The 26465-nt window shown below is 35.0% G+C and overlaps 1 protein-coding gene across 2 annotated transcripts; it reads right to left on the bottom strand.

Annotated features, from left to right (window-relative positions):
- Positions 1–15760: 15760 nt before the first annotated feature.
- LOC128203568 (sentrin-specific protease-like) lies at positions 15761–24621 on the bottom strand. 2 transcript variants are annotated; one of them, XM_052905039.1, is made up of 9 exons: positions 24589–24621; positions 23205–23240; positions 22895–22937; positions 22271–22377; positions 20623–20805; positions 19336–19412; positions 18815–18872; positions 17697–17792; positions 15761–17394 (listed from the first exon to the last, which is right to left on the bottom strand). In XM_052905039.1, the coding sequence occupies exons 5-9, from the start codon at positions 20788–20790 to the stop codon at positions 17323–17325; spliced, it is 471 nt and encodes a 156-aa protein (XP_052760999.1). In that variant the 5' UTR covers positions 20791–20805; positions 22271–22377; positions 22895–22937; positions 23205–23240; positions 24589–24621; the 3' UTR covers positions 15761–17322. The 2 variants fall into 2 exon arrangements, with proteins under 2 accessions (XP_052760999.1, XP_052760998.1); XM_052905038.1 differs by lacking the exons at positions 22271–22377; positions 22895–22937; positions 23205–23240; positions 24589–24621 and adding an exon at positions 21772–21899.
- Between the last annotated feature and the right edge of the window lie 1844 nt (positions 24622–26465).

The following is a 26465-nucleotide window of genomic DNA, read 5'->3' as shown; positions in this document are numbered from 1 at the left end:
TATATAATTGCCTATTATTTAACATCACACAATTTGATTATAACTGAAGAATATATGATTAAACGTTGAAAATATTGTTTGATTTGTATTTAATACAATGAGGGTGAGGATGTGTTAGAATGATGATGATGATGATAATGATTGTGGTGATGGCGGTGGTGGTAACGACGACGATGATGATGATGATGATGATGATGGTGGTGGTTAATACGATGAGGATGAAAATGTGTTAGAATTATGAGTATAAGTATGATGATGATGACTACAACCACGACGCCGACGTCGATGATGATGATGATGATGATGAGATGATGATGATGATTATGATGATGATGATGATTCTGATGGTTGTGGTGGTGGTGGTGGTGGTTGTGGTTGAGACGATGTCGATGATGATGATGATGATGCTGGTGATGGTTGTGATTGAGACGATGACGACGACGTCGATGATGATGATGATGGCGGTAGCCGTGGTAACGACGGCTATGATGATGATAATGATGATGGTGGTTGTGGTGGTTAATACGATGAGTATGAAAATGTGTTAAAATGATGAGTATAAGTATGATGATGATGATGACTACAACCACGACGCCGACGTCGATGATGATGATGATGATGATGATGATGATGATGATGATGATGATGATTATGATTCTGATTCTGATGGTGGTGGTTGGGATTGAGACGATGTCGATGATGATGATGATGATGGGGGTTGTGGTTGAGACGATGTCGACGACGTCGATGATGATGATGGTGGTAGCCGTGGTAACGACGGCGATGATGATGATGATGATGGTGGTGGTTATGGTGGTTAATACGATGAGTATGAAAATGTGTTAGAATGATGAGTATAAGTAAGATTATAAGTATCTATCATGTGTTTCCGGTAAGGATAGAAAAATCCGACCCGAGGGCACGCGCGTAAGCCGGTAACGAGGCTTGCCGAGTTACCGGTCACGCAGCGTGCACGAGGGTCGGATTTTTCGATCCGGACCGGAAAAACATGATTGATATTTTTTCTTGCATACCTAAAATTATGAATTTGTTGAAAATTGACGTAGAAAACGCACTTTTGTACATTTCACCAAAAAGCGCGTGCTACGTTGTGTACTGACGTCATAAAGCGCAGTAATTTTAAATCACTATCGACGTCAAATATTTCCTTTAAAAATCGCGCTTTTACGAGTATGTATTTTCAATTTTAATTAAAGGTATTGTATACTTATATTTATGATTCCGCTTCATTGAAATTGCATAATATACTTTTCTTAAACCATACATTAAAAGAAATAATAGGTTGCGCGTTGTTGCGCGTGACTCATCTTACATGGGGGTGTAAGATGAGTTTTTCCAGCACCGGTCACATGACCGGAAACATACGTCCGATATGCAAGAAAATAATGACTACAACCACGACGCCGACGTCGATGATGATGATGATGATGGTGGTGGTATAGCTTGAGACGATGTCGATAATGATGGTGGTAGCCGTGGTAACGACGGCGATGATGATGATGATTATGATGAAGTTAACTTAATATATTGAGTGGGATTATTCGCAGTCTAGGAGGAAAAGTAAGCTCTTTGCATAATTTGCCGTGAACAAATTATATTTGTCGTCATCGGCCGTCGCATCCTTACTAATAAACGGAACGGCTATATTGCAATATGCAGTCACGTGCGTTGCGTTCATGACGCCGCCTGTATACACGCAGTCCCTTGTCAGCATTGGTGATATTAAATCGTGATACATCACTAAATATCACGAAACGCCATCGACGAGCACGATTGTCGACCGTCCCCTGAGGACAAACTTGACGGTGACGCCACGTGAGAATCATGTCACGCTAGGTCTCATGCAGCGTATGCCCCGCTCTAAGCCGATTTCTCACTGTACAGCGGCATCTGCGTCGTTGCGTATTCTTAACATTTGTGCCGTTACTGAACATCGCTCAAGATATTCAAATAAAACTCTCGACAGCCATAAGGCCTACAAGTATTGCTTTTTATAGAGCTATGCCCGTTTTTAGAAATACAAACACAGTTGTTGGCGTTCGCCGTGCATCGTTTTTGTTGCGCCGCTCTTGTTGGGTAAATGTGATACATTGGTAGGGATACCTAACAGATAATCGAATGTAAATAAATCAGAGATCAGATATTTATAAAGACAATATATAATACATTTGCAAGAAGAAGAAAATTTCAAATTGTCAAAATCTTAATATTGATTTTTGAGTACAACGCATTGAATCTTACTTACTGCAGATATCCCATCGCTTACGACACTATATACACGTATATATATATATATATATGTAGCTTTCGCAGTGATGGCGTATTTTTCCAATTTTAAACTTACTGGATTGGTCTTCCACGTTAATACCAGTTATTTTAAAAATAGTGTTTACAGTCGAAACCCATTGGCTCGAACTCATCGTTGGCTTGAACTGTAGGTAAAGGACCGATTTCTTTCTACTTAATGTAAGCATTTACGCTTGGCTCGTATTTCCCGAGGCTCGAGGTATTTTCGCCGGTCCCTGGGAGTTCGAGCCAATGGGGTTCGACTGTATATATATATATGTATTGTCCAAGGTCAAGGTATATCTAAGAAATATATATCTAGGTGGAAAATCCGCCACGAGGAGAATCCTCCACCTGTATGTACATGAACTCATCACATGACTTAAATGCTTAATATACACAATTAAAATTGGAAACCATTATGCCCTATTTTCAAACGCCTGAACTCAGTTGAGACGGCGAAATTATATATTCCCTGAATACCATTCTATAACCTCCTATAGAAAACAACAAAATCAATACTTTTCAATGGTATTATTTTGGAAGTCAGTGAGTGAAGCACTTGGGAAACCGATTAACACATACAGCATGAACTTGCAACATGAGCAAAGTATGTCTTATTAACAACATGTTTGACAAAAATGGAGCTTACAGACGTGGTCGACTGGCCGAGGAAAAACTGAGATAAAACCCTCATTCTGGGGAAAACCCAGAAACCTCTGCCCGTTTGTCATCCAGATTTACAGGATTTGTCTCGTACCACTAGATGTCGGGCCTCATCACCCACATGATTATGTTCTTTGAAGAAAAATGAAAAACATATTTATCATTCATATGATGAAATTGCATAGTAACTGAAAACCTTTCACAATAAACATTTTCTTGTAAAATTTAACAATCAATTGAATCGATGTGAACGGATCGGTTCCCCAAAGTTGAATGCCTTTACATTCATATTCGCACGAATTCCTCGTGCTTATCAATCGCCACCTGCTGGTAATTACATTATAAACAAGGGAAATTAATTTCCTTCTAATTCGTTTTACTCAAAAGTAGGAAATTATATTTTCCTGAATACCATTCTATAACCTCCTATAGAAAACAAGAAAATCAATACTTTTCAATGGTATTATTTTGGAAGTCACAGTGAGTGAAGCACTTGGGAAACCGATGAAGTTCAAAGAACGGGTATGAGGATATAAATAACCAAATATTCTTAATATCATGATCTTTTCCAAATATACTCATAATTGACATGGAAATTTAATCTTCCGTTTACAAACTAAATACCGATTTCAAACAATAAAGAAACCTTACACGTGTCTTTGTTTAATAGATTCACTTAATTTACACCATGTTTTTGACATTCTGTCCTAAACTCCATTGTTGAACACACTTGTTTCTCCAGCAGGTCTTAATCAATGTTCACTGCTTTTAATATCGTCAATGTCATGAGCAATTTGTCCGAATAATTTCATCTCATATATCCGTATAATATATTAATAAACAGCATATCATGTATAGTCAGTAAACATTTCGGATAAAATCATCCTTCATTTCAAATCAATTGAATCCTTTTTCAACAGTTGAAATTGACACAAGCTGGAATGAGTTCTAGCTATGTTAATTATCGAACTGTCTCTTATGGGCTTACCATATAGATTTATACCAAATACATATCATTCATGAATACTGTACTTAAACCAATACAGTTGCAAGAGCGAAAGTCGCAAAACACTTTAGGCACTTCAACCTATGAAAATGAATATATTGTAATAGTAAAAACTTTAGCAGGCAAAATATCCCTTCTCCCTAAACCGTAAATTGATTCCTACTTTTCCAACTGAATGAATAACTTTCGTTCGAGAATAATACTTTTGGCCATCCTCTTATTTAGCAGTTCCGGGAGAAGATCCACCTTGCCCGCCAAGCCTTCTGGTAAACCATCTGGTAAAATACCATCCTTATGCATCTGCAAAAATAGACGTTTACACGAAAATGTTTCTGCAAAACCATCATTTATAACATAAATTAGTTCAGTTAACAATCATGGCTTATGACTGATGCTATAACAATATGTTTCAACATATAATAACTGTACTGGTGAAGCCACCGTGTACTACAATTCATTCATTTCTGGCGAAGCCGCCTATGAATGTCTCTCAAGGCGAAGCCGCCGTAGCTCAGCGAAGCCGCTTTTGTACATTTATGCAAAGGGAGGTTATAAAATCCATATTAGTTTTCATCTACAGAATATTCTCCCTTAAAATCAATCAACAATATTTGATATGAATATCCCATTTGGACACAATAATGGCCAAAACATTGCTGACTTTCAATAAATAACTACCAAAACTCCCTTTACTCGATCAATTTTTTAGTTTGCGTATGACTCTAAAAAAGGCATCCGTCCCTGTTGAAGACGGATTCCAAGACCTAGAGAAAAATACTGTCAATTTAGCATTGTGTTCTGATGCTATCCAGTCTACATCTTATATGCCAAACCTCTGAATAACTATGTCCAAAATTTCAAACGAGATACCCAATCATAATAATCACTATTCTAGATAAGAAGTCTGCCCTTTCATTTTGGGATCTCGGTATCCATTCTAACTCAAGCGAGATTGAATTTTTCATACAAACTTTGAAGATACTAATAGCTATATCCTGGAGAATTATTACATTCATATAAATCAACAAAAAATCAATATTTACATATAAACTAGTACTGGTGAAACCACCGTGTACTATAATCATTCATTTCTGACGATCCCGCCATGAATCAGGGATGCCATTTTAAATAACTTCATAACAGTATCTATATATTAACTAGTACTGGTGATTCCACCGTGTACTATAATCATTCATTTCTGACGATCCCGCCATGAATCAGTGGATGACGTTTTAAATAACTTTATAACAGTATCTATATATTAACTAGTACTGGTGATTCCACCGTGTACTAAAATGATTCATCTCTGGCGATTCCGCCATGAATCAGCGATGCCGCTTATTATAACTTCATATGTTTCACATCCGGCCATTCTGTCGTTAAATCATCAATGTTGAATCATCAATGTTGCTTTTATAACTTTATAACAATATTTACATAAAAACTATTACTGGTAAAACCACCGTGTACTATAACAATTAAGCTCTTTCGATTCCTCCATGAATCATAAATGTTGATTTTACACATTTAAAACAATATTTACATTTATATACTATATCTGGTATTACCACCGTGTTTTAAAACAAATCAGCTTTTTGACGATTCCGTAATGACTCTTTAATATAGTTTGTTAAAAACTTTATAACAATAATTACATATAAACTATTACTGGTGATGCCACCGTGTACTATAACAAAACATCTCTGATGATGCTTCCGTGAATCAGCAATGCCGGTTTTTATAAGTTTATAACAATATTTGCATATTAACAAGTACCTGTATCATGACAATCAGCCACTCCAGACAAAGTACCCTATTCATTATACATGTGTTCTCCATACTATTAAATATCTTTCAAAACCAAAAACTCTTTTTGTAAACAATGTAATTGTTTTACGAAAAAATATCAAATCTGAACATAACAAATTAGCCCATGCAATCTTTCATGACATTTTGCGAGCAGTTTTATTTAAAAACTTACTACTTTTGATAATCCTTGCGTATAACATAGGAATGCCTTTCCTACCGAATTTGAAATATTGTGAAAAATAATGTATATACACTTTTATATACAGTAAGTAATTGAATATGTCGGTAGTATCACACCATTTACAAACTGAATATTGAATAATAAGTATATGAATTCCTTTTATATCGAACACATTTTACTGACATACACACGGACAGACTCCATAACGCTCCATACGCCTCATCATTGAACTTAAAACCAATGGCTCTGCCATAATTATCATAATTTGTAATGCTTTGCAGATTTAACAGCATTGCTTAAAATCTTTCTCTTTCAATTCAGAGCTGATTGAATTTTATTTATAATACTTATCTTTTATGTTGCCTGTATGGCCACAACTATGGGTGACGCTGTCTGGTGAGATCATAACAGAAAACCCCAACAGTCGAGGGAAATACCCGGAAGCGTGGCACGTGAACAGGCGATGACATCAACCTAAAAAAGTTGTCACGAGATGACCAGCTTGACCAGCTCATGCGTTCACACCCACGTGGTTGAACCGCGGAATCCTGTAGCCCCGACTTCTTTGTTTTGCATCTTTTTCCAACGTGTAGCTCGCAAAACAGAAATAAAATGTCACCTAAATATTCTTTAATAATATGTCAACGAAAAACACTCTTTATAAGTAAAACTCGAAGCACTAAATATGAAAATAGCGGAAATATTTTCTCTAGAACAAATTTATCGATGTTTTTAAAAACAAAAGAACATTTTCTCACTAGTAACACAGTACATATGAACTGAATAAACTCATCATTTCTGAATTTTTCACTTTTCTACTATGTATATTGAATAATTATGATCATACATGTAATTCGTAATATCATATATATCCAACAAACATATTTTCAATACGACTTACCCTCTGCACGAGGATTTAAACCATGCTTTATACGGCCTATTCAGTAAACACGGACTGCTGCATACTGCCCGATACGACCTCAAATTTAACAATCAATTGAATCGATGTGAACGGATCGGTTCCCCAAAGCTGAATGCCTTTACATTCATATTCGCACGAATTCCTCGTGCTTATCAATCGCCACCTGGCGGTTATTACATTATAAACAAGGGAAATTAATTTCCTCCTAATTCGTTTTACTCAAACGTAGGAAATTATATATATCTTTTATCTTGAAAGTGGCGTATAATCAGCCCCATAATAGCTCGTATTGATAATTCTAGGTTTGTTTTTAGGAAGTTCTGCATTTGTCGATTTTGGGACCATCCGGTGGCAAGTCCCTTTAAACTGAAAACTTTGAAATGTTGTTTACCAATCACTGACGACAGAAGGGACGTATCTTTAAATCAATTTCAAATATTTTGAGGGATGATCAATAATTGCGTAGACTTGTCCCATAATTTTGTTCATACCACTTGCAAAATACTAAAATTAGTACCATTTGAAAGAGTACACCTTTTTCTCCTTACTGCCTCGATAAGAGTAGCATGACATAGCATAGCACGAAACAACACAATATAATGCAACCATAGTAACGCGCTACCGGCCCAAGTGACGTTTTGTTCTACGCATGCTGAATTTAAAAACTTAATGAAATAAATATCAGCTGCAGAAAATCTTAAAAACTCCGCGATTCTGTTTGGCGACGTTTGCGCGACGTCATCTGAACATTTGACGTCAATCGGCCGTTGCATTTTGAAATAAAAAAAAAACGTCTGCTCTTAGACAGTCACGCATGCTAAGAAATTAAATATGTCGTCACAAGAACGTTTGTAAATTCGCGCAAACATTTCATTTTGCAAAGAAATAGGAAAACACAATCCGAAACGTATAAGCTACTAAAGCTGACACGGGGAGAAAACTGCGATTGCCGTGCGCTGGCTTTCAAGTGGTATCGACGTTTTTCTGATGGCCGACAGTCCCTTGAAGATGATGCAGGTTGTGGACGGAAGTTAACAATCGAACCGTCAGCCGTGACGTCAATTAAAGAGAAACTGAATGCGGCATGCAGAATAACTGTACTGGAACCGTCAGAGGCTGCACATGTCAGCAATGGAACCGCACACATAATTCTGACCCCCGACCTCACTTCTAACTATAAGGTAACAGTATGATACTTAAAACGTTTTTGGACTAGGGCACTTGTGGCCTAGTTCATAGCCGTAATCGCGATGTCTGCATTTTCAAGCCGATTCTGGGGGTTCACTGACGTAATGTATTCATACGCTGTATTTTGATTGGATTGCCGTTAGCAAATTTGAATAATCAAAGTAGTACCAGAACTGATCACAATGAAAACATCCAATAAAAATAGTTCTCTAACAAGACAAGCTAATTGTATGTTCTTTTAATGAAGCACAAGAAATGGGTACGTAGCGAGTGAGTTAATCTGGTTAACTACATGAATGTTCTTGCATACGGTCAGATTAAATGCAATAGGAATATGAACATATTGGAAAAGTACGCATCGACATTTTCCGTTCAAAGCTCTTGATTGATAGACTGGTAGCCGCTTTCTCTTTTATCCGAAAAGAGACCAGTATCAGCTAACCACGGTGCCCGTCGCGCATTCGAAATGTCTTGTGGGTACGTAAAACGAATCAAGCTTGCGGTCTAAGTGGTAAACAACCAAGATATTTGTTGTTGTTTTTTTTAAAAAGTATTGTTATCCTTTGTATAGAATGTTGGTATTAATTTATTAACTGGGCTGTTCTTTTTTTCGACATAATTTGCATGTTGCCGTGACATTTTCTATTTAAATACAAAGTTTAGTTTTTAACTAATCATTGCATGTCACTCAGCACTTTTTTAAATACAGCATGATTTTTGGTATTGATTGTTTACCTATGTGCATAGAAATGTCTTGGAGCCTTTCTCAGTGTAAGTACATTTTGTTCAATGACATTGTGTGATAAACCATCGCCATTTGCCTGCTCACTTTTGATTTCTACTCTTATTATGCACCAGTCAATTGTTACCACCCCCTCGGGGTATACTAGGGAAAAGGGCAGTGTTTTCACCTTTCAGCGGTGTCCTCGCAGTGCCTGATGATTGCGGTGGTTTTGTCTTCCCGCAAAATATAGCGGGGAATTACCCTTACCTAAGATCCTTGGGGTGCGAGGTTATTTGGCAGGGATTTTACCACCAGTTAGTTCCCGCAGGGTAGGGCAGGGATTTTATAGGGGATTGGTTGGACTGAAAGTCAAAGTATTCCCCAGACCTGGCGGGGGGGGGGGCGGGCGTGGTTACATTTGACTGGTGCATAAAGTTCTTTTTCTGAAGACGCTTTGAGCTCACTTTTTGTTTCCTCGCCAAGAATGAAAATCAGTAATCACCCAATGTTGTGGCATAGTGAAGTAATGAAGATTTAACCTCACAACAGTCTTTCTCAAATGCTGTCCAGGCTTTTTTTATGCTTAAGAATAACTTACCTGGAGATGTCAGACCAGAAATTGTCTTGGCATGAGATTGGATTACTATGGATCAGCATGCACCAGTCAATTGTAACCAGGGCCCCCACATCCGGGGGTATACCGGGGAAATGGGCCGTGTTTTTACCTTTCAGGTGGCCCCGCAGTATCGGGTCTTCGTGGAAAATACAGTGCGGATGTGGCTTAACCTAATGTCTCTTGGGTGCTGGGGGGATTTGGTGGGGACTTTGCCATCAGATCATCCCTGCAGGGCGGGGATTTTAGCTTGGGTTGGCTGGACCGAAAGTAAAAGTCCCCGCTATTCCCTGGACCGGGGGGGGTGCATGGTTACAATTAATTGACTGATGCATAAGCTTGCGTATACATACAGATTCAGTGTTTTGGTGAGCAGTTGACAAATTAACTAATTACTTATTAGAAGTTAAGAATGTATATTTATTTATATAAGTTATACTTTGCAATCTAAATCATAGATTTGAAAAAGGTAACCTGTATCAATAAATGCAATTATACATAAATAACTGTGCAAATCTTTATGAATCATCCAAATATGAGTACCTTGCAGGGTCTATGTTATTTTTTAAAAATTATACTAAGGGAGCTTTCAAGATTAGCTTTCCAATCGCATACACAATGCAGTTTGAAACCTTGATAATTCAAACAAATCTTGGTTGCAGACATTAATATAAAAATTGATTCAGATCATAATTTAGAGACTTTTCTTGCACTTAAATGTGAACAAGTATGCTTGGGATTGAACACTAAGAAAAAAAAAATTCAATGAAATTAAATGAAGCACAAAATATACAAAAATTGAAACTTTTTAGACTTTCAAATCTTTAACATTTATACTAAATACGGTTACATAAAATGATGAATACATTTGTAGGATTTGATATCCCACTAAATGTAACCGTCGGCTTCGTTCATTCTTAACTTTCTCTCAGTGATAAGGAATAAATTTTATTCACTGCAGTTGTTTTCTAACTTTTGAAAATAAGAACAATGGAAACAATGCATTTACTACTGTTGATCAGTGCAGATTGTGGGGGGGTCATGGTTGATTTCACTGAACCACCAATAAGCCCTGCCGAAATTGGATTCTAATAGGTCAGTCAGGTGTTTTTGGTAGGCATGATTAGTATGAATCTTAATTTTAACCATCATTTATGAATGTTTACCAAATCATTGAATATTGAAAGCCATGAAATATGTGAAGTATTCAAAAAGAGACCATTTTCCAGCTTGTGTAAGTATCGAGAAAATTATTAAGTAAACTTATTTATTGTTTATCTGAAAAATGTTGAAATCTCATGTTTAGGCTTGATTGCTATGTTATTGCAATATGTTTTATTCATTGCAATAGTAATGTAAAACATTTTTATGTTGACTTAAGTTTGTAGATCAAAACTAATGGTATTGGTGATATGAGAATGATCTCGTAAGTCTTTAAAATCCCTTTTGGTATTGTGAGGATTTTGCTCCAGTCTTGATCAGTTTAGCTTTTGAAGATTTTCAAAGTAACTGCAAAACATGTCCAGCTGCCTAGAAAGACTATGTCAAACCCTGACCAGATAAAATTTCTAGTGTTTTCAAATTACCACCTTGGCAATGGTTTTATCATAACATAGGATATTAATGCTAGTGGTTTTAAAGAAAATGCTAGTGTTTTTGTATTCGGAATGATATATCATAAGTGGCACTAAATTGAACATAATTTATAGTTCTCGTTGATAAATTATATAGCCCCAAGTACATGTTGATCCAAGATTTAAGGCTTGGATGGAGTAGCCCCAAGTACATGTTGATCTAAGATTTAAGGTTTGGATGGAGTCAGGTCAAGAAAATTGCATGTAACAATGTCAATACATTGTACTTTCCAACGCAAAAACTGTTTGTTTATTCAAGTATATAATGCAATCCCCACACCAAGGAAATGCAGTATTGCTTAACCAGCTCAATTGACATTATGAGTTGGACATTAAATTGCTGCAATTAAAGGCACATCTAGATATCAGAATTAGTCAAACTCTGATTTAGCAACCTTATTATAGTTTAATATATGAACTACTTTTGCGAAATGAAAGCTTTTTTAGATTTACAAGGACGGGTAAAAGTATTTGTAGTAAAGTAAATGTACTGCAGCACCTGATACATGTTGCCTAGAAATCTTACAAATTCATGGCACTCCAAATGTTACAGTTCTATTCAATTCGGAGTGCCTGAAATGAAAGCTTCTTGATTTTACATTCAACATCTTTCTGTATGACCAATGACCAGGAGAATCATGAACCTACAACCATTTGCAACTATTGAGATAGGGAGCTATCAGGACAGAGACAGAGGACAATACAAGAATGGCCTACTGTTGCATTTATTGATGTCTTTTACAAATATTATCCAAAGTATGGCCCTGTGGTTTAAAGCTCCCCTGAAAAAGAGGTGACATATTTTCTATATAGGATATAATTACATCATTCAAAATCTTCTCTGAAACTGCATGATTTAATCAAATTAAACAAGTATGCGTACTTTGGTTAACATACGCCAACCACGTAAATTAATTTGTTTAGGTCTGATTTAACGACATTGAGATTTTCAAAAGAACTATGACTTTATCTGATTAAACACTTTAGCCCCCCCCCCCTCCCTCTACCCACACTTTTAAAATTTCCTTTGCAGCTTGCAAGCAGTATTTGTTTAATGCTTAGAACATGGTTATCAACATTCCCCTAAATGAAGCCCTAGTCCATCAGTGCTTTCAGCACTTTGATTAACATTGTGAACAGGTACTCGGCCGTGATCTCATCCGGGCGCTTAGAAGAAAAGATGAGTGACATCACGGTTGATCATTTCTTCTTTTATACTGGACGTGCGTTTCTTGCATACTGGACGGGTGTTTCCGGTCATGTGACCGGTGCTGGAAAAACTCATCTTACACCCCCCATGTAACATGAGTCACGCGCAACAACGCGCCACTTCTTCTTTCTTTTATTGTATGGTTTATAACAAGTATATTATGCAATTTAAATAAAGCGGAATCAAAAATATAAGTATACAATCCTTTTAATTAAAATTGAAAATAAAAAAATCGTAAAAGCGCGATTTTTAAAAGAACTATTTGACGTCGATAGTGATTTAAAATTACTGCGCTTTATGACGTCAGTAAACAACGTCGCACGCGCTTTATGGTGAAATGTACAAAAGTGCGTTTTCAACGTCATTTTTTTAACAAATTCATAATAGGTATGCAAGAAAAAAATAAATCATGTGTTTCCGGTCCGGATCGAAAAATCCGACCCTCATAATACACATAAACACATAATATATACTTATAATCCTCCTACAGGATAAAGCCCCACCTCATACTGCTGCGACCACTCAACTTGAGATTAGCGTCCTAGGACTGGAGCTTCTTCCACATCCGCCGTAAACACCTGACCTGGCCCAGTTCGACTTTGCTTTTTTCCCCGAGTTGAAGTCCCACCTCAAAGGTCGCCGACTTGAAAGTTCACGGGGGTTTCAGACGACTGCTAACGCATTGGTCAAAGTACGACTAGCCCAATTGCGGGTTGATGTCATTATCGGTGTATGAACGCAATTGGGCTGGTCAAAGTGTGCGGAGTCCGAAAAGCAGTTCATTTAAGGAATGGAAGTTGAGGTGTAAATATTCCTTAAAAATTGTACAATGACGTTGTTTCATGATGGCGACTACATTTATGAACAAAAAACCTATCATATCTCAGACCAATAAATTCCAAACATGAGTTTTTAATTTGCTTATTTTTATTATGAAAACATGTCATCACAATTATTATGTCAAGAAAATTTGTCGACATTGATGACAGATAATAATACCAAAATAAATATTTCCATTACCAGTATAGTTAGTATAAAGATTAGAAAAACGATAAAGGCATGTTTTGTCACAGTTGTTTATCTAGGGTAATAGTTGAAAATCAAGTCTCATAGTGTTAGTATGGTGTATAAAATACGGCTGCAGTGTTTTCAAATGCTTCTGATATCAAAACAATTTTGATTCATTTTAATACTACTTCTACAAACGTTATATATTGCACCTCTATTTGAAAAGGTATTGCAACAGAAAAATGGCCACATCAACACCAAAGACCATACAGGAGCCCTATTACAGAGGCATTTTAATTTAAGAATGGGCCTTTTCCTTACAGTCAAGAATTTCCTTACTTGTTATGTCGCACATGCTTATATGCTTAATGTATTTTGGCAATAATTGATGGAAACTGACGCTTTAAAATTAAAAAAAACTTTGAAAGTGTCAGGTTTTGAAAGAAATATAACAATTTAGAATTTCAAATTTTAGTTACATGTATCTTAAAAACAACTTAAGAGGTTTCTGCAATACAGCCCATGTTCTACTAAAAAAATACAGCAATTGACATTTTACACTGTAAATATGAAAACATAGGCAAATGGTGTTGTTTTCAATAGAAACAACACTTAATGCTTTGACAGTTTGCATATATGTAGTTCTTAGAATAATTATTTACTACACCACATGTAAACCAGAAAAAAACATCGAAATGTTAGCAGATGTTTGCTTAAGCATACATGACAATTTCCTACCAAATTTTGTTTTAAAACCAAGTATTTTAGATTACGATTGGACACAAGAGCTACCACAGTGAAAACCGCCCGACCCCCCCCCCCCCCCCCCCTCAAGTTGATGAAATAATGAATGAAATTTGAAAATAATGTCAGGTGTACCATCTCCAATGTTCAATAACAATCCGATGAGAGCAATAACAATATGTGTAATTCTTAACAAAGACATTGGCCACAACTCTTGTTAGACGGAGCGAAATGCGACAGAGGAGGCAACAGCCTGTGATGACAAAAATCCTAAGAAGTCTTATCAGTGTAGATACAATACTGTTGGAGCTTAATTCTACACAAGATATGTACTTCATACACTGTTTTACTAATTAAAGGGAACTATCTTTTGTTAGACAGAGCGAAAAGTGATGACCAACATTCCTATGAAGTCTTATGAGTGAAGGTACAATACTGTTGAAGCTTAATTCTCCACAAGATATGTACTTCATACACTGTTTTACTAATTAAAGGGCACTAACTCCTATTAAACGAAGTGAAAATTCATAAAAACCACAGATGCATAATTTCCCATGCTAACCAACATTTCAATGATGTTTCATGAAAGTAGGTGTAATACAATGCTGGAGATGATTTTAATGTAACATTATGCACTTGAATATTCAATATTTTCATTTCTTAACATGATATGAATGTCAACATATTGTGGTTTTCTGGTGATAACATTTGCCTTTTGTTTATTATAAATTAATCAAAACTGAATCTTGCATCAATATTGTTATTACTGCCTCAATGTATGCTTTTATTTACACATTTGATAATTGTGTATATATACGAATACGAATAAAACAGATAATGTATACTTTAACAAAACACATATATACATGTAAACACCACTTTTCTGATAAATGTGTAACAATGTTTCCATTCTACAATTATCAATTAATACTAATTTTAAATTGTCTTCATAAAAATAACTTACAATGGGTTTTTACTATGATAATCCATTTGCGTCATAAGCGCCACGTTTTGTTGAAATAAGAAAATACAGCTTTGAAGTAATTACCATTTTTTGGAAAAAGGTTTTTTACATGTATGTTCTTTTTCAGATGCAATTATCAGTTCATTAATGTGGACATATACAATACTGACTTACCTATTAACATTAATAAATGCATGGCCATATCACCATTATAAAATTCACTTTCAAAACATTCACATAAGTATATCCATAAATGTATTTAAATGAATAAACATAGACCAACAAATATAAACTACAATAAAACAAAAGAGAAACAGGCTGAGCCATCAAAATACACCAGCAGTTAAGACACCAAAAAATGGAAAGTGGACACAAATGGTCCACCATCTTTCATCAATAATGTTTGTACTTGGTTACAAACTACAAATTTTTGTATCACAGTATATGCACTTTGTCAAAATGCTAACATTTTTATTCATTCAGATATGTACACATGGATGTGAAGCTAGCAGTCTAGCAGTCTGGCAGTACAGCAGTGGGGAAATATTACTATGTGGAAAGGTGTACACTGGATTTCTTTGAACAAAAATGAAAGTGAAAACTTATTCTTTCGCCCCAAGTATGTATTGACGTAATTAATGAATAGATCTTAAGTGTACAACGTCTCTTTTTTCTATCTCATAGACAAATAAAAACCGAAGTTGATATATCATTTTATTACTTCCCTTTATTATGGTATTTGAGTGTGCTATAAGAACAGTATACAATAAGACAATAAATTTACAAAGTTTTATACAAAAAGGGCGATGCAAAATTTCACTTACGGATTTAAAGGGGGGGAGGGGGCGTACACTGTGTGCGCTCCATTAATAAAGACCAAGTTTACTTTTGTATGCAAATCTCGCAGAAGAAGTTTATACCATTTCGGACTTGATATGATTTAAATTTCTTGGAAGAGTACCAACAGCCTAACATACTGAGGCCAACATTTTAACAGATAAAAAATTCGGACCTGAATGAGGTTTTTTGTCAAAAGTTGTCCATCTACATAACGATCACTCTTAAACGTCAATGTCTGAGGTCTGAATTCCTCGTATTTGATTATTGACACCGCATGGAAACGCGACGTCAGTTTGGTATAGGTTTTAATGTTGATCCACGGAGCAGCACGTGATCAAATTGTACCAGTACCGGTAAGCATTATTGATGTAAAATAAGACAATGACATATGTTTGAAAAAACAACAACAACAAGCTCTATGAACAAACAATTGCATAAACCGATAAACGAAAAAAATACATCTAGAAACAAATGAACTTATGAATTATACCGTTATCTTAACTTGCCCCAAATGCCGTTAGAGCTCTATATGTTGTTATACGGCATAGTTAACGGACCATTGGACCCGATTTATCAAATATGAGAAAATCAGTTCTGGTGGATGTTTTACTAAAATAATCTGATCTTTTATAAATAAGTTTACTCGAAAATCACACAAATAACAGTGTGTATGATATAATGCAGAAACTGTTCAACCTCCAACAAGGCCGTATCATTCTCTTATTACTTCCCTTTTCAAATAGTTAAGATTTAGCTTTGAAATATTTGTGAAAATAATATTGCAAGTATGATAATTGATCCGTTGAAAAATATTTAAATGAATTTGTTTGTAAGCAAACATATAATAAAAAGTAAATATGACAATTATGTTATGATTTTGTAAGAATACAGCCATAAAACAGGCATTGTAGGGCACTGGCGTCCGTTTATACATTTGCATTATGAAAGATATGTAATTTGACACATGGGAATTTTACACGTACATAATATGTTTAGTAAGATTTAGATAAATAAAATAATATTAATCTGATGAACTGAAATCAAATTCCCCTTTTTCATTCATATATTGTGTCACACTGACCATCAGGCATAGCTTAAAACAATAAACCGTAAGTTTATAATTGTTAGTACTATAAAATCTGGAGTTTTTGTAGTTCTCGTGGAGACTGAATTTTTTTTGGCTCAATGTCCTCACACTTTGTAGTGTGAATTGTCATGCCCAGCATATAAACCATATTCATGTTGATGTTAGTTGATCAAAAGTCAAGTATGGTTGGTGTTCACCAGGCTTGAAAGCCCAATACCACACACTCGCGAACAATTGTGTCAACGAGAGTGATTAAGGTATAACAAATTGCTCTATTTTTTGACGTCAGTTAGTCAAAGGTCAGGGTCGCAGCAATTTCAGGAACTGAATACTGCTTGTATCCATTAGTACAATTCTATCACTATAATATGTTTTGCAGAAGTACAGGGCAAAAACATCCGTCTGGCCAGGGTAAGTTGCTATGGCTCTTCAAACAATGATCCCGAGAGAATTTCATGCACCATTATCTTCCGAATCCGGGATACATCACCCTGAAAATATAAATAAGCAAAATACTGTACATAGCCATTAATGCTTAGTAACAAAAACTAAAGGTAAAACGTTGAAATTATTATGAATCTTGCGTCCTCTAAAATATTAGTAGCAATCAATCGGAATGATAGATAGCTGACCGAGTTTCGTTTATTTTATGTTTGACCATTGAGTAATATTAAATTATTAAACATGTGAAGTCCAGTTTTAACTCCATGTAAACTCTTGAAAGAGATACAACTGAAATGAAATGAAAACGTTTCATTTGACGGACGCTATATTTGTAAAAATGAAGATATACTTGAGAAAAATCCGGCAGTCTCTGGTTTGCCTCTGAACGTGCGAACTGCAACATGAATACACCACAGTCATGCCCGTTGTTTTGTTGTGGGATATTCTGTTCAAAAAGAGAGCAACAGCCATTATATTTCAATTTTATTATCCTAAGTTTAAGTAAATTTTAAGTTATATGCTATAGAGATATACAAATGACAATTAATTATTTTTAAAGACAAAGCTGGATTAGTATTTAGCCCATCTAACAAAATGTTAATAGATTCAATTGTATCATTTCCAAATTTCGTTTAACAATAATCAAACGCTGGTGATATACATGCGTGTGGCATTTTGGCACAAGATAGTAAGTGGCAACATAAGCAAATAACATGTGAAATCTGCTAATGTGTTACAGTTTTAAGTGGAATTCAGACCATAATTGCACCAGTCAATTGTTAACACGCCCCCCCCCCCCCACCCCAGGTCCGGGGGTATACCGGTAATAGCCTGAGATATAGGCCATGTTTTTCCTTCCAGGTTTCCCCACAGTGCCGGGTAAATGCATTGGTTTCGTTCATGCGCCAAGTATAGCGGGGAATGGGCCTCACCTTGGGTATTGGGGTGCGGGTGGCATTTGGCGGGGATTTTACCCGGGCTTGGCATGACCAAAAGTCAGGGTCCCCGCTATTCCCCGGACCTGGGGCGTGGTTACAATTGACTGGTGCATAACTAGTTAATCTGTCATTGTTGTACAGCTAGAACAATGCAACAGGTGCCAGTTCTTGGCATTTTGTATCCTGTTTTAGACTGATGAGATTGATCTTACCGGGAAGTTTTAACTTATTATAACTACCTAGATAATTATCGCGAAAATTTTATGTTTACACGAAATAATTTGCGAACGTTATCTTATCACATTTATATGACAACATATGTACACTTTTGGCATTGCAGCATATTTCAGAAACAATGAAATATATGATAATACCTTGATGTATCATACCGATGACATTGTAGAATAGAAATTATACCTTGTCGAGAGTAATTAAAATGGCATTTGTTGTCCGAGAAATACTTATGTTGAGCAAAGTAAACCAAAAGTAAATGTAAAGTAAAAATAATTTATACGGTCTAATATATTACCTCAAATTTCTCTATTTTCCACTTCTTTTTTGACCAACTTGTTGACAACAGATACCTCCTGGAAAACATTGTAGCATTAAGCAACACATCTAATTTCAACTGTATGTTTTTGATTTTAATTGTTACATTTATACATAGAAGATCAAACAAGCAAGCAATTAAATTAAAATGTAGTCTTTGCATTTTTTTGCTTTGTAAGTTCAATATGATAAAAGCAGCAACTTTGATATTTACGTTGTTTGTAAATTACTTTGCCATTGACCCAAAATTTAAGTACTAGATAAGCTACTCCATACTTTCATTATTTTTTATTCATAAGTATTTAAAGTAATAATTTTGATACATGTTTATGTCTGTTTTTTTTGTAATTTTCAACGCCACTAACTTAAAATAGAATAAATAACAGACAGGGCATAAGTATTTTAGGAACGATTCACCGTTATATCACAAGTGAGAAATATCGAAAACACGACTCACGTTTAAGTCAAAAATAATTTAATAATCAATAATCAAAATCTTACCAGACGAATAGGGGCGCTCTGCTCTTCCCGGCCCTGGAGTCAAGTGATCTAATGGTACTGTTTTGGACATCTAGTACCTGATAAATAAAAACGAAAAAGATAACTAGAATAGCACACTTATAAAGATCCGCTCTCATTAATTGACCGTTATTACTACTTTTTTTTATCTAAGAATGAACCAATTCTTGCGGAAATGTCTGGAAATCCGGTAACATGAAGCGTCAAAGTAACCATAACATTAGTGTTTATTTAGTATTTAGTGATTATAGATTTCTTGAAAATTGATGCACTTTTTTTTATGAAACATATACCGTTCATATAATATATGAGTATGGTATATAATTAATTAACTAGCATTGTCCGAACTGTAGGTTTTATCAATTAAGTGTAATATCATATTTTACTTCACGAGAAATATAGTTTTTTATGGTCACGATTAAGACCAGGCCCTTAATTTCTCGAAACTTCTTAAGTCCCTTATAACAGGATTAAGCTAATCTCACTATTTTTGTTGTTCTTTAAAATGTGTTATATTAAATTTTTCAAGAATTTTTAGAAATTATATAGGAATAATCTGTATGATTATCAGAATAAACCATTTTTCATGTATCCAAATCCAATTGCAGTATGTATTTTGGCTAATTGAAATACGCGACTTAAGCCTGTTAAGCTTAAGAAGTTTCGAGAAATTGGGGCCAGGGCAAGAAGTAAATATAACTCATTTTATAGAACAACAAAAATAGTGAGATTAGCTTAATCCTGTTATAAGGGACTTAAGAAGTTTCGAGAAATTGGGGCCAGATGAATAATAATGACGTCAGGAAACAACGTCATGCGTGTTTGATGAAATGTACAAGAATGCGTAATGGACGTCATTTTATTCACAAATTAATAATTCTAGAATCGCAAGGAAAATCATAAATGATGATTTTTCCGATCCGGCCCAAAGGTCTCCGAGGCTTGCCGTGTTTCCGGCTAACGCGCTTGCCCTCTGGTCAGATATTTCATCCAGACCGGAAACCAATGATAGATTCTATTATCATATACCCAATATAAATCCACACGCAACACATATCGCTAAAATAAATTTTAACGGCCGTATTTCACTCTTGCGACGTCACGTCATAACAACTACCTTTGCGCGATGTTAAAATGACGTCATAAAACAAAATAGTTCGTCAAAATGACATTTATGACGCTTTTAAGTGACCTAGGGTTAATCAGTAATGTATATAATAAAAGGGTCCTTAGTACTGCGTTTTAAATGAAATCAATGTTATAACTTACAACTAAGGACCAATGATCCCTGAGCAAGACAGGAATCATAACGAGACGGTTCCTTTGTATCCATCCAGGTGGAAGATATTTTTCAGGATTCCTCTTGCTCGTCACGGCCGTCACGAAAAAAACGTCGACAACTTCGATGTCGACATAATTTCGTTTCAAGACATGCATGTAGAAGTTGACGATCTGATATATAAGTAAAAATGTTATATTTAGCATTACTGACAATAACTGAATTTAACATTCACTTATTTGTATACAGACATTATTAACATGACGCAAATATCTGTTATGCACAACCTATCATTTCACGTGACTTCTGAACATGTCTGCAGTATCAAACGATAAGAATGCTCAGAAAATATACTAGTATACGAAGAAGATTCAACTAAAAAAATATCGGAAATGATCACATACATAAAAAACAAGTTAATAATCATATAAACTATACAATAGTTTATGCAAATAGAAGTTAAAGCTGCACTCTCACAGATTGGCTATTTAGAGATTTTTTGTCTTGGAACGAGTCAATGAGACTTCTGACAAAAATAGATCGCAGATCTTTTTTTATTTAACTCGAAAATTTGATGTTTTGTGCATTTTTCTTAAACCGTTAGTAACGCTTTAAGCCATAAAACATTAATTTTCGAACGGAAAAATGAAAATCTGGCATCTGATTTTTCGTCAGCTGAGTCTTTATCACTGGTTCGCAAAAATGTTCTCGTTCTAAGAAATTTTTTAAAGAAAATAGTTTTTAAAACGGTATATCTGTGAGAGTGCACCTCTAAGGCTTTAACCGTTAAAGCCTTAGAGGTGCACTCTCACAAATATACCGTTTTTGATTGGTTTATTTTACACCTTAATCCGCTAATGCAATTGGAGTGGTACCCTTATACAAGCAATATTGGCGTGTACAAGCTCAAACATTTCCGTTCACAATTTTACTGTAACAAGAATAATTAGTAAGTAAGAAGAAAACAATTTCAAACAGAATGACATTATTGTATAGGTTAGTCGTGAGACGAAATGAAATTCCCGGGATCGTACCCAAAGAAAAAAGTGAATATGTTGGGTATATAGTCACGTACATTTTTGTTCTATGTATGGATTTCTATTGACGTATTTGTTTATCTTTAAAGTAACAGAATATACCTGTTTATGCATCAGATGTAATCCTCACAAAAGGAGATGGGTTTCGATATTAAACCAAAATTATTTGTTTTCTTATTATCTGGTACTATGATTTCGTGTATGTTTCTGCTTCAAGACTTAATATTAACACTTCGACTTGTATTCCTTAAATTAACTGCCTTTCGGCAATCCGGTTATCATCCAATTGCGTTCATACCCTTCAATCGATCCCGCAATTCATACCTTTAATAAAATCTAAAAAAATGAATGCAGGTTCGTGTTCGTAATACGAACGGACAATATAGCTATGAATAATTCGGTTTAGTGCAGTTCGATTTTCTACTGAATAGCTTCAATACAATCATATAGATTGGAATTGAGCATGGAGTTTTTGCATTCTGCTTTTATACTTACCGTTTTAATGCATGAATTGTTTCATAATGATTCATCTTGTACGCTCTAGTATATATTCATACGCCTAGTGCGTCTTATTAAATGCAATGAAAGGTGTGACATGTACCTGATCGTTTACCCAGTTATTGTCAAGGAGAGTTAGAACATCCGTTCATTTCACATGTAGATTGTCGAGCTCTGCCACAACCGTGTCATGTAGGCGTGCATCTCTTTCTGTTGATATATGAATAATTGTTTATCAGATTGACAAGAATTCCTTGCTCCATAATAGGATGCAACATAACATTACTCTAATACAACGTCCTGATAAATACTGCTGCAAACAACGCGTGACACATCATTTCCTCAAGGTGGTCATTAATGGCACGAATAACTTGTTCATTACAAAACAGCAAACTGATTAAGTTCTGAGGCGCGTTTTGACTTTAATCTTAAACCTATGGACGCATGCTTTATATTTTAAAACATTTATTTTAGCAAGCAACTTCTTAAAATCCACTTGAAAAAAAAAAAAACTCAACTCAACTTGAGTTGAATCTGAATATACACTCGCAAAAACAATAATAGTGTACGGACGAGATAGCGGGACCGGACGCGTGTATCCTGTTATCAATTGTCATTATACCTTAATTAAACCGAATACTTTTTTCATTATTTGAAAAAAAATGTTAGATCGTTCAACACTATATGTATATCAGTCTTCAAATTCGATATTTGATTAAGCTATTACCTGCGTTAAACACCAGTTCAACAGACGACATAGCATCTTTGAGCTGAAATATAGATAAATACGAATGCAGTTGTTACATATATATATATGTGTATGTGCGTGTGTGTGTGTGTGTGTGTGTGTGTGTGTGCGTGCGCGTGCGTGCGTGCGTGTGTTAATAATTAATAGATTATCATTAATTATCCTCCTCAAATAAATATTGGTTAACTCTTATGTAATGAACACAACTTTTGAAATATACGCTTCAGGGCGTTTTCACTATTAATAAACATCTTGACAAATAGAATGGATGAAATAGAGTTATACTTACGTTTACACGTCTATAGAAGAGCACGTATGCACATTCCTGTAATAAAATTAGCAGTAAATTACCGATGTTGAATTCAAAAAGGCCGTATCAATCTTAGTGACAATTTTTAGCTCATCGTAAAATTGCTTTTTTCTGATTTTAATTTAGGTAATTAGGCAATGTGGTTACACCAAAATATATAGTGGCATACTTCTGCCTCCAGATAACCATATAACTAACTTATTAATTAAGTGGTTAACTAGTTACGTAACTAGTTAACCACTTAAAAAACAGTTAGTTTTGTGGTTAACTTGTTACGTAACTAGTTATTTTTTTTCAATAAATAAAAGATCATAACGGGAAATAAATGCATGTTAGTGCCTACAACTGCCATTTTTGTATTATTTTACCAGCTTAATGTTAAGTGGTTGGTTACCTTCAGTGTTAGAACTTTCTATGTACCTACTAGTATTATAGTCAAAGACCCTACAGATATGCTTATCCAAATTTAACAAATATTTTCTCTCTTCGTGTGAAATTGTTTAGAAAGCCGCCCCCTGATGAGTGTGTTTTCTCATCAAAATCAACGTAAAAGGCCGACGGGGGTTTTGTCCCCCATACTCCTGACAAAGTGGCGACCGCCTCTTGGAACCCCTATTTGCCGAAAATCGCACCCCAACATTTTCACATCCTGCGAACGGCCATGCATTACGTTAAGGATAGCATACATAAAAGGCCCGCTCATTAATCTTCAATTATAATGTGCAAAGAATAGCCAGGTGTGTCGGTAGTTGTAGACCAGGTGAGGCATTTATTGACCAGGTCGTTTGTTTGGACACAAAACTTCATGTATATAAATTTCCTCTTGTTTTTGTGAATTAATTTTAGAATACTATTGCAGATGGAATCACACCCATCAACTGAAGATGGTGGTTAATTTCTCCGAAGACTTCGTTTAATGTCTGCGATGACTAAAGTGTAACTGTGTATCGAAGCAATGGAGCAACACAATGCTATTTATAGATAAGTGATAATAGGTTTACTAGTTACGTAATTAGTTAACCACTTAACATTAAGCTGGTAAAATAATACAAGAATGGCAGTTGTAGGCACTAACATGCATTTTTCCCCGTTATGATCTTTTATTTATTGAAAAAACAAATAAGAAAAAAAAACATCCAGCAAGATCATTTAAAAAAAAGATTTTTGCATATGAATACATATGTTGAAAATATGCGTTCACATTATAAAAAAATCGAAAATTTTGAATGGTGTCCGCAACTGCAATAATGAAAAGAAGTCATGTTAAGTCATCTTATTAAAGATCATTCTTGAAACTGCAACTAATGTTAATTTATTATTTGAAAAAAGGAACAATATGGGTAAAGAAATCATATAAAATCACCTTCACTGTTCTGTTGTTGATATAGCTCGGACTCTTAACGGCTACTTGGTGGTCATCAAACAAGACGGGCACACCGTCCCTGATAGACACTGTCCAGTCTGAAAATAACATTCGTGTTTTGCTGGTTGATGGTATACAATTCTACTTCATGTGCATCGACTTCCTATATTTATAAACACAATTTATAATATGTTAAACAAACTTATTAAAAAAAAATCCCTGTTTAACGAATTTATCAAAACAAGAATTATGAGCAGCACTTGCTTATCTATAGAAATTTGTTAAGGCGTCATATAGAAAGAATCAAATGCAAAATTCAATTTTATAATCTAAAATCATACTCTCTTAATGTAATTGATCAGGCCTCCAACCGCCCAAAATGTCAATTTTGAAGCGTTGACAACAAACTAGTTAAATTATTGTTCAAAAAAGGTATTGTCTGCATTTCTTTAGTAATAATAAATTAAAAATAGAGCATGAATATGTTTGACTATTTGTTTACCTTTTAAAGCTGCACTCTCACAGATTTAACGTTTTGACAACTTTTTTTATATTTTTTTTGTCTTGGAGCAAGCCAATTTTGGCGAAAATCCACGGAAACCAGTGATACAAGACTGGTGAACAAAATTTAAATCGCAGGTTTTTATATTTAAGCTCAAAATTGATGTTTTATGCATTTTTCTTAAACCGTTAGTAACGGGTTAAGCTATAAAACATTATTTATTGAAAGGAAATATGAAATTCTACGATCTGATTTTTTGTCAACAATCTTATATCAGTACATAGTTTGCAGATAATTATGCAAACAATTGTTTTTTCCAAGACAAAAAAAAGTTGTATAAATAGCATATCTGTGAGAGTGTAGCTTTAAAGGAAAAAACGGATTTTTTATGTATTATTTTCACAAATTTTGTACAAGTATCTCATTACTTTTCAAAATAATACCTTCCGCGCCCAGGGGTCAGTAACAATGACTGTATAAAACAATTCAAGAAATAAAGTTAATCAAGTGTTCGTATCTACCACAGCATTAAAATAACAACTATATGAACAACACCAGGTATGGACTGAACTAAGCGCAAATGACTCAATTTAAAGCTTGTTATGACAATGACCTTGGATGTAGGGCCAGAAATGTTTTGTGCGACACATCCACATACTTTTGTGATAACTTTGGCGGTTTATTCTTAAATCCAAACGTGAATGACGAACTATGTCTATGGAGCGTATACAAAATGTTCAGCATGGCTTAAAACATAAATAAATAAGTTCAAAGGATTGCTGTAACCTTGACCTGGGCCATGGGTCTTGTGCACGACATGTCTTTATACAATGGTGATAATTTATTTCATATATTTTTAATATCCAATTATGAATGATTACGATTTGGACAGATGTAGTCTATGAACATCAATGCAGCGAAAAATTGTTATATTATTGCTGTGACAATGACGTTTGAAGGTAGGGAAACGGGTATTGAGCGCGACACGTCCTCCTACATTGGTGGTTCCTTATGTCAAATGAACTTTATTTGAAATCAGGAATGCCAAATATATGGACCGGACACGAAATAAGGACAGGATTGGATGGACGGACGGGCCTCAAGGCGAGCGTGACCCCTATATATCCCTTGAATCACATTATTACGCGAGTGTATAATAAACTGTAAAAAAACCCTTTTAATATACCGCAATTTCACCTTTGACGGCAATGAGCAATGGTTAACATTTTGTTTTGACAAAAAAGGTGTGAAGTTTTCAGATGAGCCATATTATGAAGTACTACGACTTTTCATAAACATGATATTTGAACAGTGCATACAGAATAAATTCACAGATTAACACAAAGAAAACTCGAAACGAACAATGAAATAAACA

The sequence above is a fragment of the Mya arenaria genome, chromosome 9 (genome assembly GCF_026914265.1).
Source record: "Mya arenaria isolate MELC-2E11 chromosome 9, ASM2691426v1".
Taxonomy (NCBI): domain Eukaryota; kingdom Metazoa; phylum Mollusca; class Bivalvia; order Myida; family Myidae; genus Mya; species Mya arenaria.
This window is presented reverse-complemented; position numbering and strand designations above follow the sequence as displayed.